Source organism: Neopsephotus bourkii, unplaced genomic scaffold, assembly GCF_033783945.1.
Source record: "Neopsephotus bourkii isolate Nb327-2 ecotype Australia unplaced genomic scaffold, CSIRO-AGI_Nbou_v1 NB_1053, whole genome shotgun sequence".
NCBI classification, from domain to species: Eukaryota; Metazoa; Chordata; class Aves; order Psittaciformes; family Psittacidae; genus Neopsephotus; species Neopsephotus bourkii.
Genome location: NW_026901542.1, coordinates 3,123,361 through 3,139,480, shown reverse-complemented (window position 1 = coordinate 3,139,480; position 16,120 = coordinate 3,123,361). Strand labels below are relative to the sequence as shown.

Sequence of the window (16,120 nt, the reverse complement as noted above, 5' to 3'; positions counted from 1 at the left end):
GGACAGCAGGTTAATATTGATTAACATCATTAATAAATAAAAAAAAATGTAATACATTTAGCTGTAAAATCCTAATTATATTTAGCATGCACTCTGCAGTGCTTTTGAACTTTCCAAGTGCGGTACAATCAACCTCTTGCCTGCCACTGAGAGACGGGAACTATTAGCTGCTTTATTAACAGAAAGAGTCTGAAAGAAAGGGGAGCCTGTCCATGGATAAAGCTTTTTGGAACACTTTGGTTACACCTATGCGATCTAGCTGAGAGGCCACGTTCATGTGGGTGTTTAGTTCAGAGCAGGATCAGACCAGGTAAGCATAAGTGGGTCTTCACTTCATGGAATGAGACTGGAGGTAGCCAGTGATAACAAAAAGCCCAGAAATGTGTATAATGCAGGCACCAGCTCCTCAGCACCAAATGCCTTGTTCTACAGGCCCACTGCTTGGGTCCTCATTAGCAATGGATGTACACACAGCTGGTGGGATCCTGCTGGAGCTGGGAAGAGCTGCACTGATTCAATCACATTTACACGCCACCTCCTCATCATCCCCGACTGTGGTACTCTGTGGCCACCATGGGAAAGGAATAAGGAGTTTCCTGTGTTCTTTGCTAATCCAGCACAAGAAGTCAATGGTAAACAGCATCTGCTCTCCCAGCTTCTGGGACAGAGTGGCACTTGGAGAAGGGACATGAAGATATGCTTGCCCCTCCACACAGTGCTGTAAAGGCTGAGGTTACTGGCTTGGCTTAAAGTGACCACATCATGAAACCCACCCTCAGCCCCTTGACTCAAGAGTTCCTCAGGAGGGAGACTACCATGTGCTCCTCCACATGCTGGTATCTAAGGGGAATTGCCATGTCTTGCTCTTGAGACTGTTCCTGTAGTCATGGCTACACGTGATGCTTGCAGCAGCAGATGAAAGAAGACCATGCTAGCAGAGAGCTCCCTTCAGTAACAGTGATGCTCCATGCCAGGGGAGGAAAAATGGTAGCATTGCAAAGAAACCTGTGTGCACTTTTCCACACTGTGCTGGGCATCATACTGTTAAACAATCAGTAGGGATAATGGTGGGAAGGGCAGCACAGAGGAAAGCAATAAGAAAAATATGTGCACAGGAATTGCAGTTATTTATTGTTTACTACACCCTGAACAAGCATGGCATTGTAAGCTGATTTCTTTTAAATAACAAGAGACTCTGCAGGAATGACTTTTCTACCTGGAAGGAGGAAAGAAGTGATTTATTTTGTCCACATGAGGCTTTGGTGTGACTGTCAATAGCACCAAATGTAATCATTACTGGAGGGATAAACTACTTGTCTGCGACCTCACATAATTTTCAGATATGCTTCAAAACAGCTTGCTGCAGCGTGCCAGGGAATAAATCAGTACTGGAGAACAAGGAAGTGGAGCAGAGCCTGTGTAACATCTCCTCTGCTGACAGGCACCTGCAAAAAATCCTCCTGCTGGGGACCAGCAGGTTATACTTCAGTTGTGGGTTTTACGTAGGTGAAAATTGCAGTGTCTGTTTAGGAGCACAGTTATTTTTCTCTACAGGCCTCAGGAAACTTCAAATCATGCAAATAAAAAGGAATAAATTATATTACCAGGATATCATGAAACACAATTATTTGTAAAGTGCTTGGAGATCAGCTGAAGAAAGTGTTACAGAAATATAAAGTTATTCTTGCTATCACAACTATATAACAAGATCTTTTATTACTTTATGTTCTGAGTGACCAATAGAGACACTTTTCTGACATGAAGACCAACACAAGCATTTACTTCTGTAAGATGTAAGATATATACATAATATAGAAGGCCCGGATGATGCAAGTTTATTGGCATATCACATACTAATGTCGGTCTGTCTCCCTGGGGCCATAAAACTGTTGTGCCTTTAACATTTTTCCTTGTGACTCATGTTTGCTAACACCAACAGAGAACTGGTTTAGTTCTAAAAGCAACAATGAGGTTATTACCAAGCACTTAATCAAAAGAAGGTGGGGTTGGTTTCTTTCCTTCATTTCCTCAACATGCAAAGAAATTTTTGTGAGGTAACAAAGTGAAATAAACCAAGACCAAAGGCAAAGTAGAAAAATACGGGGCATCATTACAGTCATACATTTCTGTCAGCAGAAAGCGGTTGGTAACCGGCCAGGCATCGGGATGCCTTGTCCCCTGAGCTAAGTTTGGACCAGACACCCACTTGACTTCCTGTCTGAGCGCCAGGTCACTGCTGGCTGCAGATGAATTCCAGTTACTCCTGATCAGAGAGAGACCAAAGGCCTTACTTTTAAGGAAAGGTGAAGACAGTATTCTGCTGGAAACCTGCTTTTCAGCACCTCCCTTCTTTCTTGGGATGCAAAAGCTGGGAAATTCCCTCTTTTGGAATTCCCTGAAGCCTTCTCGCTGCAGAAATTGTGTTTGAGGGGCAGCAGTAATAGACAATTTGAAGTTATCCTCCCCTCTGCAGATATTGACTCTCAAAAGAAATCTTACAGTTACATCCAAATTCAAACTATCTACCTGTAAGTAGATAAGACTGTATAATGAAACATGAGAGCTGTGAAAGGCTTGAATTAATGCTCTCTATGCATTTTAATCTTCCTTGTATGTGCTGTTTATGATACATGACTTAATTGCACAACCACAAGCCATACTTCTATACTCCTTGTAGGAGTTATGGAATATTCCTTATTATCTTCTTTATTCAATGCCCTTTTTATTTTCTTGTTGCCCTTCATCTAAATAACCTGAACCCCTAAAATAGGGATTTCCTTCGGACTGTGCCTGTGATACTCTCCTCATAGAATCTCAGTGTTCTATAAATGTTGAAATTGAATTTTACAAGATCTCCCAGGAGACAAAGTAACAATATAACCCTTGATTTAACAGTGATCATGTTGTAAGGCATCTAGAGATCAATGCCAAAACCTGTTGACTGTCTGCTAAATTTGGAGTTCCAGCCTGAGACACCAAGACAGTGACATCTTTCCCGGGAGCTCAGTAATTCTCTCTGTTCAAAGAGCAATACACTCATTTTCATGCCTGCATGTGACTATTTTGAACTAATGCAAACAGGGCCGCAGATGTTCCCCTCTGACATGCAGGAAATAAAAAGATGGATGCGATTTTGCAGGACTGGCACAGAAACCTCAGAACAGAAACAGGGATAAAATCCAATTATTTAGGACCAAACTCAGTTTATCTATTCATAAGAGCCTTTCATTCTGTCCGTGCAACATCTTGCCACATTTCCAGCTTACTGAAATACTACAAACAACATCTTCACAGAATTTGAGCCTTTTGGAGATTAATATCCCAGTTGTATGCTAAATGAGGTAGGGATCTTGCCGCAAACTTAGCATACGGTCCTCTGCTTAGAGACAGCACTACAAGAATGGGACTGGTTTTATTAGCCAATAACCTTCTCAGTTTTGACTACTCCAGGACAACTTGTAAAATCAAATCAAACTTCCAGCTGCAAAGCATATTCTAAGTTTAGACAACAGGCGCAGTACTTCCCTTTTATTGAATTGTTTAAGGTTATGCTTCCTATTCAGTGTCCATTTCCATTTCTAGCTACAATTAACACTCATCCACTTCTACAACAGTAGATCTCAATTTTATTCTCAATTTCATCTTTCTGACCCTTCCAACCACTGAAACTTCCCAGTGGCTGACAAAGAGGACCTGACAAGGAAGGAACAGTGCAGAGTAGATCCTGCTAAAACCGAGCAGAAATTACAGCTGCTGGTAAACATGAGTAACCAAAAATAAAACTTGATTTTCACAGTTGATTTTCAGTAGAAATAAATTCTACCAAGCCTGCTTGGAGGAGACTGTCCTGACCACAAGGTATATGACAGTGCAGCTGTTTTGATGCCATTTCACTTCATTGACATACGTAAGAAAAAATAAACTAATTGAATCACAAAGAGAGTCTAAGAAGGGTTTTTATAACATCCTGGTCAGGGCAGTCAGTTTGGAAATGGAAGCCCTTGGGTCCACCTCATGTTCCAAAAATTGGTTAATTTTTTTCCAGTCACCAAAGCAGTTTCAAAGGAAAACCACTCTGCTGCAAAATGCTGTGGCAGGGGAGGCGAGGGTATCCGGCTCCAGAAAGAAACCCATTTCCTGGTACTTTGGATATTTGTTTCCTATAGCAGAAACAGGAACAAACCTCCTTGACACATAAGTATGACAAGTAGTTTGCCAGCTAAGCTGCTAGAGCAGCTCCCCAAGTTCTGGGGTATCTCAGTGCAATAAAGACTGAATCCCATCATTTATACTGCTTTCAAAATGCACTACCACATGGAAATCCTTTGTCTCTTTCTTTTATGAGTCTGTTTCCCTATTCAATTTTATATGAATCAAAACCAGCTTTCAATTTGGTGGCCAGGCTGAAAAATAAATTATCGAAACAGTTGCAATCATATCTACATTAAAGACAGGGCAAACTTAATTAAACCCCTGAATCTGAATGCTTGATTTACATCTTTTAACTATTTAGCTCATTATTCATTGTATTATATGTTCTCCCAGTCATACAAAGAAAACAGTGTATTTTCTTATAGGCAGAGGAGTCAGCAGGACCTGGACCTCCACAGTCTCAGGGGAACCCTCTTTGCAAGCTAAAGTGATAACCAGCAGCAGCAGTAGCAGGCTGTCATTCCAGGAGCACCTAGTAGATCCTCTGGTGGGATCCTAATAGGATCTAGTAGACAGCAACAGAGATGCACAGACAGTTTCAGTTACTTGCAAATAGCTGATAGTTTAAATGTCAACGCTTTGGCTGACTGGGAACCAGCCCCAGCTCTCATTACTTGGTGGCACCATTACAGTATTTTCCTGAATGATTTCTCTATGTGAAAATAGTCATGAGGATCTTAGGTGCTCAAATTAATTGGTCCAATGTGATATTCTTGACACTGTTAAACCTGTTTGTTTACACCTTGTTCTCCCGTAACACTGATGCACTCGCAGAGGTAGCTTGACTAGAAAAGACACACACTCAAAGCTAGCAACACTAACCTCCATCGTCAGAGTAACAAAATACAGAACAGGCTTTTTTGGTTTATATGGAGTTGCTCCCTTAGCTTTAGGATAAATATACACCTTTTTTAATCCAGGCTTATAGCTATCTCCTTGTGCACCTGCAGATCACACTGGTACCATTCTAGGGGAAAAAAAGTATGCCAGCTGGGCATCAGGTTGGTAAAGCCATGGCAGGGCTTGTTGGGGTCAACTGGCCATCTCTTAGAGATAAAGAGATCTGAGGCAGGATGTCTTGAGCTAGAGCCAGAAGCCTGTTAGCTGCAGAAAACATTAGGTGAACTGGGGAGCCTGAACTTTGAACAAAGGGAATTGATACTCCAGGTCTTTTTTCTTCTTGCCCCTTTCAGTCTCTGATTGAAGTAAGGATTTTTTTTGGTGTCTCCAAGCTTTCTGTAGATAGGAATCCTGAACTCACAGGTTAGACAACTAATTCCTGGGTATGTATTAATCTACAGTGTATATACTTAGGGTGTGTTCATAACTATCCTTATATACACACACATAAATCCTATATATGCAGGTACAGAATTATAAATAGAGAGGAAGGGTGTGTATGTTTGTGTATCAGTTTATGGTGAATATATATTGGTCACTTTCAATTGAGTCCAGTGCCTGTGTCAATCTGATCTTTCACATCTGAGTCAATGACTTTAGGTACCTTTAGGGAAACAGAAATACAGCACCTCAGATTCAGTCACACAGATGAACTGCATGTGATGTTAAAGCAAAGGAATGCTATTTTTCTGGAACAGTTACTGACTGCTGCATATCTGCATGAGAAAATATTACAGATAGTTATAGTTAAAGAAGTACCCACCCATTCAGGAGTGTGAAGGTTTTGCTGATCCGGCACGGTTCCATAAGTGGGAATAATCACCTTGTTCAGTTCCAAGACTAAAAACAAACATAAAAAATTAAAACATTTTAGCATTTTGTGTGGTAGGCTTTTTTATTATTTTTAGTTTTATTACTGGTTTGTGGAGAATCCGTTTTATTGTTCTTATTTAGTAGTGTAGAAACAGAATGCTTGTGTCTCACTCTTCAGTTAGTTATAATCACCAGGTAGCAAGGTGGACAGATTTCACCAGGATGACAAGCTAATGCTAGAAGAGCATCCTGACCAAGCTACAGTGACGTAAGTCATTCCATTGCTAGTATGTGTGAACTGGTGTTCCACAAACTCTACCCATGCTCCAACACTAGCTATGCTTACCTTTCAATGAATTACCAGAACTGGCTCCACCAGCACAGATAGCCCTTCCTGATGCTGACTGTACTTGTCAGGCAATAACAGATAACAGTACCAGCGAATTCTTTAGAAATCCTGGAATAGATGTGATACAGGCAAAGATGCTGTTACATTCACTCTGTAAGAGGAATGATTTTCACATGACCTTATAACACACTGATAAGTTCAATGTGTAGTGATGCCCCAGTTACTCCTCACACATTTCCCCAATACCTGTTAAAAATGAACAACGTGCAAACTGAATTGGGTCCCTGAAAATACTGCATAAAATAAAAAAGATCTTGTGAAGTACACTACTCCATGGTGCATTTATCAAGCATGCTGGGAAAACTGGCCATCAGATCAAGCACTGAGTAACACTCAAATTCATCCTAATAAAGCTGCTGGAAATAAGTTACGGAAGCTCTGCAATTGCTGCTAGGTACTGGTTTTAGTTTCTTAACAAATACTTTTGTCTCTTAAGAAGTCAGATAACATCCGTGTGTTATTTTTAGACCCTTAAAATAGAGAGGTGTCTCAGCTAAGACTATCTTCCACTGAGGAAAGGGTCATGGATATCAGTGATACCTAAGTGCCAGTGTTGTCTGGAAAGGATAGCCTCAATTCATCAAAAAATACTGTAACACTAAAAGAAAATGCCCAAACTGTAAAATAATCTAATCTATAGTATTCTTAGGATAGTTAAACACCCATTAGATGCAATGCCAGGACAAACATAACTAATATGCCTGTTTTGTTTTGGTTTCTCTTAAATACTTAATTGATATGTAGCCAAATTCTCAAGAATGTTTAAGAAGCTGTTTTTCATGGATGATGCTCATTTATACCAGCTGAAGATGTGTCATAGAATAGTTAGGGTTGGAAAGGACCTTAAGATCATCCAGTTCCAACCTCCCTGCCATGGGCAGGGACACCTCACACTAAACCATCTCACTCAAGGCTTTGTCCAACCTGGTCTTGAACACTGCCAGAGATGGAGCATTCACCGCCTCCCTGGGCAACCCATTCCAGTGCCTCACCACCCTAACAGGAAAGAATTTCCTCTTTATATCCAATCTAAACTTCCCCTGTTTAAGTTTGAACCCGTTACTGCTTGTCCTAGTCCTATCAGTACAGTCCCTACTGAAGAGTCCATCCCCAGTATCCCTATAGGCCTCCTTCAGATACTGGAAGGCTGCTATGAGGTCTCCACGCAGCCTTCTCTTCTCCAGGAGGAACAGCCCCAACTTTCTCAGCCTGTCTTCATACGGGAGGTGCTCCAGTCCCCTGATCATCCTCGTGGCCTCCTCTGGACTTGTTCCAACAATTCCATGTCCTTTTTATGTTGAGGACACCAGAACTGCACACAATACTCCAAGTGAGGTCTCACGAGAGCAGAATAAAGGGGCAGGATCACCTCCTTCGACCTGCTGGTCACACTCCTTTTGATGCAGCTCAGGATATGGTTGGCTTTCTGGGCTGAAAGCGCACACTGCAGCTGGCTCATGTTCATTTTCTCATCAGCCAACACCCCCAAGTCCTTCTCCGCAGGGCTGCTCTGAATCTCTTCTTTGCTCAGCCTGTAGCTGTTCCTGGGATTGCTCTGACCCAGGTGTAGGACCTTGCACTTGGCATGGTTAAACTTCATGAGGTTGGCATCAGCCCACCTCACAAGCGTGTCGAGGTCCCTCTGGATGGCATTCCTTCCCTCCAGCGTATCAACCGAACCACACAGCTTGGTGTCATCGGCAAACTTGCTGAGGGTGCACTCAATCCCACTGTCCATGTCAGCAATGAAAATGTTAAACAAGACCGGTCCCAACACCGATCCCTGAGGGACACCACTCGTTACTGGTCTCCAGCCGGACATTGAGCCATTGACCACAATTCTTTGTGTGCAGCCATCCAGCCAGTTCTTTATCCACCGAGTGGTCCATCCATCAAATTGATGTCTCTCCAATTTAGAGACAAGGATGTCGTGTGGGACACTGTTGAATGCTTTACACAAATCCAGGTAGATGACATCAAGTTCTCTACCCCTGTCCATCAGTTCCGTAGCCCCATCATAAGAGGCCACCAAATTGGTCAGGCAGGATTTCCCCTTAGTGAAGCCATGCTGGCTGTCACCAAGCACCTTGTTGATTTTCATGTGCCTTAGCATGCCTTCCAGGAGAATCTGCTCCAAGATTTTGCCAGGCACAGAGGTGAGACTGGCTGGTATGTAATTCCCTGGGTCAATCATTTTCCCTGTCCTCAAAATGGGGGTTATATTTCCCTTTTTCCAGTCATTGGGAACTTCACCTGACTGCCATGATTTTTCAAATATGATGGCCAGTGGCTTAGCAACTTCATTCGCCAGCTCCTTCAGGACCCACGGATGGATTTCATCAGATCCCATGGACTTGTGCACGTTCAGATTTTTAAGATGGTCTCAAACCAATTCCTCTCCTACAGTGGGCCCAAGGTCTTCATTCTCACAGTCCCTGCATCTGCCTTCCAAGACTTGGGTGGTGCGGTCAGAGCCTTTGCTAGAGAAGACCGAGGCAAAGAAGTCATTCAGAACCTCAGCCTTCTCCAAATCCTGTGTAGCTAGTTCACCCGAGAGCTTCCTGAGGGGGCCTACGTTCTCCCTAATCTGTTTTTTATTTGCTATGTACCTGCAGAATCCCTTCCTGTTATCCTTAATATCCCTAGCCAAGTTTAATTCTAACTGGGCCTTAGCTTTCCTAACCTGGTCCCTAGCTTCCCGGACAATATATGAGTCATAACCCAAAGGTTGGCCCAGTTGAATAATCAAAGCCGGTGAGCTCTCAAAAACATAAATGTCTTTAAAAACGTCTCCCAGCATTTAAAAGAAGAGCAGGAAAATGCAGACTGGTGCAGCACACAGAAATCACAAGATGAGACCGTAATCTGAAGACTTGAAAACATGAATATACCTTAGCAGCTAACGCAAGATTGATGTATATGTGCATTATATTTTAATGGTTCAGCTCACACTGTTGTGAGAAGGGCAAATATATGTTCTTGCTATCAGTGTAATGGGCATCACCCTACATTCCTTAGGGTGTTCTTTAGTCTCTGTCTGGACACAAAGATATCCAGACATAAAGTGCTTCTGAAAACCCACAGAAGAAGGAATGTTTGTGCCCACATATAATAGGCAGAGTGAAGGAGAAATATAAGCATCTTGCTTTGAAATAGAAATACTTGCTCTGTGTGCCATTATATAGAAGAAGCAGATGTGGACACAGATACAAAGGCTTCTGCCACCCACTGAACTGCAGTAACGAAACTCATGAGTTAAAATAGACTGCTTGCTAAGTCCTTACAATGTGTAACTACACACCCCTCATCAGTGCTGTCTAGAAATCCCTTCAGCCAGAACTGAAGAGAAGAGGCAAACTTGGCATTCACAGCAGGAAAGATAAATCCAGCTCTTTCAAATCCTGATGGATCTGGGGCTGGGTAGGAAAATCCTCTGGAGAATTTTATACATGAAGCCAATTTGTTCTGCCTCAGTGTCTCTGTCCAAAGTATCTTCCCCATGACATGGTGTCATGCACATTTTATCATTTTATCAATATTTACCTTCTTAACACATTTTCACTTGAAATTTTTACTTTGCTGCTCAGTGCAGTCCCTGGGCCATTGGCCCAATGAAAGGACCTAGGCATAAGGTATCTTACCCTCTCACTGAGGGCAAACCTGAACTTAAATTAAATACATATTAATGTTTGTGTAAAGGCAAAAAAACAAGCCCTTGGCACTACCTGAAACTACTTAGGTAAGATTTCTTCTGGCAGTGGTTTGCAAGGACAGTTGTGCCAATTTGTGCAGTTTTTAGCTGGAAGCGACCATTCTGGTCTCTCAGAAATACAAAAACTCAGCTTTGTCAGAAAAAGCTGCACCCACACAACGTCCTTTTCCTACTCCTGAAATCACCTCATTTATTTCTTCCATCTCCCTTACAACCTTACGGTAAGATCAATTTAAGTATGGAGGACAAGAAAGAAAACTGCAGCACAAAAGTTTGGGGCTGGACATTAGGAAAAGCTTTCTAGCAGCGAGACCAGTAGAAGAGACTGCCTGGGAAAGGAGGTGAGGCCATGTGAGGTCTTCAACATCAAAGATTCTTCAGTGTAGATTAAATATCCTGGAACAACCTAGGCCAAGTTGAATCTGCAATGAACCTCAAGAGGATGGCGTAGATGAGCTTTGAGGTCCTTTCCAGAGTTTCCTCTTCTGAGTGTAAGTCTGGTCACAGTGTTCTCATAGTTACATCCAAAAAAGACCAGTGTGCTAGGTTTTTATCCTAAAATAATAGTTCTGATTACCTATTTCTTCTTCAGAAACTTTATTACTCCTGTTAATGTTTGGGTCAGAGCATATCAAGTGTAGATACTTATGTTCTACCACGCAGACAAGTAAAGCAAAAGTGTGAGGGAACAAAGAAATCTACTGGATGTGTGCCGGCATACTATGATTTTAATTGATTGGGTACATCAAGTTCTATCTTCAGTGAATCCTGGCAACTGCTTTTGTCAGAGAATTTTATCTAATGCCTTTGAATTGTAATAATGAATTTGGAGCTCTTGCTCTGTGATACCCGCTGGTCTTTGATCTAGTCCTAACAAAAGCTGCTCTTGTAGAACTTGCAAGTACTGAATCTGTGTGTGCTACTTTACAAAAACATCTCAATTGTATCTGAGCTGCCAATACACCAGTGATGTATCAGCTGCCCAGAGATCATTCTGCAATCCAGGACACTGAACTGAACTGTCAACATTTCACACCTTACCTCAAATACGCCTATACACAAGTGCCAAGAAGTCTATGTTAATCCCACGCTGTTGCTTTATAACTTGTGTATATTCCATGCTTTGGGCCAGACCGTGGGAGATGAATCCTGCTGTTGGAACTACCAGAGATTTGTCTTATGAGCTTTCTCCATGGTGTTGCTTTCTCACACGTTGGCCAGCATTTCTGACTGGATTGAATAAACATCCTAAAATTCCCTGAGAACCAGAGTAAAATATCCAGTCTTTTCATTAGTTAATTGATAGTGACAGTGAATGATTTTGTAAATTCAATGATCTTCCCACTGAATAACTCAATTTTAAAGGCTTTCATGAACATTCCTACTAGCAATCTCTACCTATTGCTGTGGCAGAGGTAAGAGACTAGGGCACAATGACAGGCATGGCTGCTGCTCTGCCTGGAGCCTGAATAGTGAAATAATAGAAGCTGCCCAAAGCACAGGTAGTAGGGATTAAGCAAGTTTTTAAGACTGTTAATTAAGAGGCCTGAGAATGGAAAAAGCGGTATCCAGAAGTGAAAAGAAATACACTATTCAAAAAATCATTAATTACAATAAAGCCACAAAGACTTTGGATAAACTGATGTTTGAAAAAAGCATTGGGCTTGGCTCTATAAACAAAGACATTGGCAAACGTGCCTGAAGTTGGCAAACTTTTTATGCCAAAGAAATTCTTGGCTATCATCAATTTTCTCACTAATGGAAAAACTCAAAGGTAAATAAGGGCAGCAGCACTCTTTAAACTTGTAAATCACCTACACAAGCTGAATTAATAGACACAGAATTACTCTGAGACGTCAAAAAGGTTTTACAACACCAAAATCTTAGTACCTGGTTCTTCACTTCACCCAGCAAACCTGTGAGACATTGCAAAGGACATGACCACTGGCACTGAGCATGGTACCCCAGGCACTGCTGCTTTGCTATAGATATGACCTCTCACTTCCCTCAGAGTATTTTGTAAGAGTATTGTCTGTCACAGGTGTTTTAAAAAGTGTGAGTCCCAAATCATGATCTTACAGAGTGAAAAATAAACTAATACAATATTGTGCTCTCCTAAGTCCTAAATTGATGTGGTTGAGAATATCTGCTCAGCCTCCCAGTGGGACCTGCCTGCTGCACAGGGTGCCTCCTCCGTAAGCAGGGAATATTACAGTATGGTTACAGAAAATGAGTTGCAAAGCTAAACCGTAGTGCTGGGGCACGTCAACTTAATCTGCATTTCCTGGCTGTTCACAATGCTGTCCCACAACAAATACAGGTGGAAAGCATGAGAGGAAAGGTTTGCAGGCATTTACCAAAGAACTGAAGAGATTTTCAAATCCACACTCTGTCTTAGCTCACAGAACTGCCTTCATGTAGCCATGCCTCAGGCAACAACATTCACTGTATGTAGAAAAGTAAAAATGTAAGTACACAACTGGACACACTTAATCCTTCTGGACCTTAAGTAGATTATGAAGAAAATTAATACAGTAACAAAGTACGTCACCAACTGGGAAGTATCAGGAAATATTTACATGCAATTTTTTATCTGAATAGACACATTTAATGAAATGTTTGTCTGACAGCCCTGTTACCACGTTAGAACAGAAAAATAGTCATTACTAAAGTCTATCTGCTCTAATGCGGTGAGACTCAGAGAACTGGATGGAGTCAGCTTGTTCCCATCTACTGCGATAAACAAGATCCAAAGATGGTGGGCATTGCCCAGACACTGCTTTCTAAGTATAGCTGATCCTGCATCACACACTTCCTCAGGAAACAGACCAACACTGTGATACTATCTCCCCATCTCAGCAGTCTGCAGTCATGCTAGCAGAAGATGGGTTTCGAGATGCACACTCGAGATGGTGATCGAGATGTTGATGAGAAAATGAACACGAGCCGGCTGCAGTGTGTGCTGGCAGCCCAGAAAGCCAACTGTATCCTGGGCTGCATCAAAAGGAGTGTGACCAGCAGGTCGAAGGAGGTGATCCTGCCCCTTTATTCTGCTCTCGTGAAAACTCACTTGGAGTCTGTGTACAGTTCTGGTGTCAACATAAAAAGGGCATAGAACTGTTGGAACAAGTCCAGAGGAGGGCCACGAGGATGATCAGGGGACTGGAGCACCTCCCATATGAAGATAGGCTGAGAAAGTTGGGGCTGTTCCTCCTGGAGAAGAGAAGGCTGCGTGGAGACCTCATAGCAGCCTTCCAGTATCTGAAGGAGGCCTATAGGGATGCTGGGGAGGGACTCTTCATTAGGGACTGTAGTGACAGGACAAGGGGTAATGGGTTAAAACTTAAACAGGGGAAGTTTAGATTGGATATAAGGAAGAAATTCTTTACTGTGAGGGTGGTGAGGCACTGGAATGGGTTGCCCAGGGAGGTTGTGAATGCTCCATCCCTGGCAGTGTTCAAGACCAAGTTGGACAAAGCCTTGGTTTAGTGTGAGGTGTCCCTGCGCATGGCAGGGGGGTTGGAACTTGATGATCTTAAGGTCCTTTCCACCCCTAACTATTCTGTGATTCTATGTCATCATGCACAGCACCTGAGAGGCAACCAAGAAAAAGCCCCACCTCTGAGGTAGCATCTCAGAAGCCATGACAAAGCATGAGGTAAAATACTGGATATGAACTGAGTCCTGTAATGAATGAAAACTACTCTGAAGCTCATCATCTAATCAAATTACTTTCACCTTATTTCATAAAAGAACACATTACTGCTGTTTGGAATAAAACTAGTAGTTCAGAGGGATTCATCTTCTCACAAAGGATGAGTGTTGACATATCCAAGACAGGGTTTCATGTGAAGAAATGGCAATCACTGTATTAAAAATGTAGAAATAATAACAAGGGGAGAGCATCATTAGGTGGTGAATCAGTCTAAATATCCAGAGTCATCCCTGAACACCATCTGGGCACTGCTGTAAAGCCGCTGTCCTGAAAGCAACTTTATGTAGATGGCAGCTTCCTTAAGAATATCCATCTCTCCGTCTCTTGGTCCAAAAATAATAACACTATGGTACTTAAATATGATTCCATCCTGGCTTTTGGGTAGAAAAGTAGGGGAAGAAGGGGACAGATTTATGTCATACTGTTTTAAACGCCCCAGCAGACCAAAAAGGCAGAGAACTGACAATACAAAGCAGTTTCCCTACTGAGCAAAGATTGTGCTTTTCCAAATCTTAACACTTGCCCAGGAAGTGAAGATATTGTTATGACTACAAGCTCTGGTGCTATGAACAAAGAAAACTTTGAATAGATGTTATTTAGACTAGACAAAATAACTGCTTTCCTTCCTGTTAATTTACATAAGGCTTTCTGTATTAATACGTTAATTATGTATTATTAATATGTATTAACAATATTATAAATATGCAAATTACATTTTTGTATAAACAAAATTTAACTAATAGTTATGACTAAAAAAAGCCTACCAGAACAGATCATGACCTATTTTAAGGGCTGATCATAGAACAAATTGTTCTTCAGTTAAATGTAAGCTATTCAAGTTGTATGTAACACAATCAAATCTGAAGTGAAGTAAAATTATTTCACATTTGAATTTTTCTGGAAACAGAAACTGTTGGGACTCACATACTGATTTTGTCAGCCACAATCTCTTTTGCTGGTGTAGAATATTTCTTTGTGGCAGTTCATTTTATGTGTTTAGTTCATTGTATAGGAATACTGTCGGAGCTAAGAAGCTATTTAGGAGTAGAAAAAGCAAGAATATGTATTTTACTTTATAAATATGTGAATAAAAGAAAGAGCTCCATAGCTCCAAACCAGAATTAATCAAGACCATTAGGTTACTTGAGCTACTTCCTTTGTTAAAAACCAAAAAAGTCTAAAAATCAGTATTAAATGTGAAATATCCTTGATGGTTTTGATCCTTACATATGAAGCCACATATAACATAGTTTTGTTTAATCAACTAAATAATCTTAAACAACCCCCACCCCAAATCCTCGTTAGCTAGGATGATATATTAACCTAATTGCTTTCACTTCACAGAGTAAATGAATAAACACAAGGAGTTAAGAAAATAATGTCTTAGGCTACCCATCCAAAACGCAGGTTTAACATTTTCATCTTGCTCCTTCCTAGCTGGAGAGAGTATTATCAGGATCTTTTTGGTGGGTAAAGGCCTGCCTGGGTTGAAGTTACTTTTCCAGACTAGCTGTTCCAGACCAGCTCTTTTGGGTACAATCTTTTCTTCACTCGCATATGAGGGCAGCCATTACAATCACAAATCATAAATGGTTTCACCTCATTCCACCAAAATGCTACTGGCTTATACTTAGTAGCAGTCATTCTTTTAAGTTCAGTTCTTTGATTGGAATGTGTTTAAATTAGTTTTATTTCATACCTGTAGAGTTTATTTGAAGAATACGTGCTACTAAACCCCATATTCTTCACTTTCTGAAAAGTTATGTATTTTAAGTGAAATAAAATTATCTTTATAACAAACTGTACTTCATAAGATCTTATTTATAGTTAATAAGAGATCTATACAGCTGCCTTCTGTGTGAAAGTCTTGTTCTCTTCTTATAGTAGCTTGCAGTCTTACAGTACGTGAGAAAACTGATGACAATTAGTAATGCCCGAATGGCTTTCCAAGCTGTCAATAAATTTAATTCTCTGTGCACTCACACAGAGCAGATCTGCAGGTATTATCAACCCCAAACCTAATCTATGCCACGTAATAAGAAAAACATCGATTTTAATTTCAGATGCCTAAGCATCCCCAAAAAGAAGCTATAGACGCTGCTGCATCTCAAAGGCTGTGTTGGAAGATGATTCTTTCATGTTTGAAAGACTATTCTTTCCATTAAGTTATCTTCTCTTACAGCTGTGCAAACAAAGAATTGGGAACATGTGGTATTGCCTTCCAAAAATAAATACTCTTTCATGACTAACCCTAAACAGGAAAACATTCAGTTGGAAATATAATACAGGGTATTGCTAGTCTAACACCCCATGTCCTGAAACAGCCAGCTCAGAGTCCGGGTAGCTCAACAAAAACAAT

General features: G+C 41.2%; 1 protein-coding gene across 1 annotated transcript in view; it reads right to left on the bottom strand.

The window, feature by feature from the left end:
* ANO6 (anoctamin 6) overlaps positions 1–16,120 on the bottom strand; it is a 79,139-nt gene that overhangs the window by 43,209 nt on the left and 19,810 nt on the right. Inside the window, exon 2 of the mRNA XM_061361192.1 lies at positions 5,876–5,952. Within this exon, the coding sequence (XP_061217176.1) occupies positions 5,876–5,952 (77 nt within the window). The remainder of the gene's footprint in view (positions 1–5,875; positions 5,953–16,120) is intronic.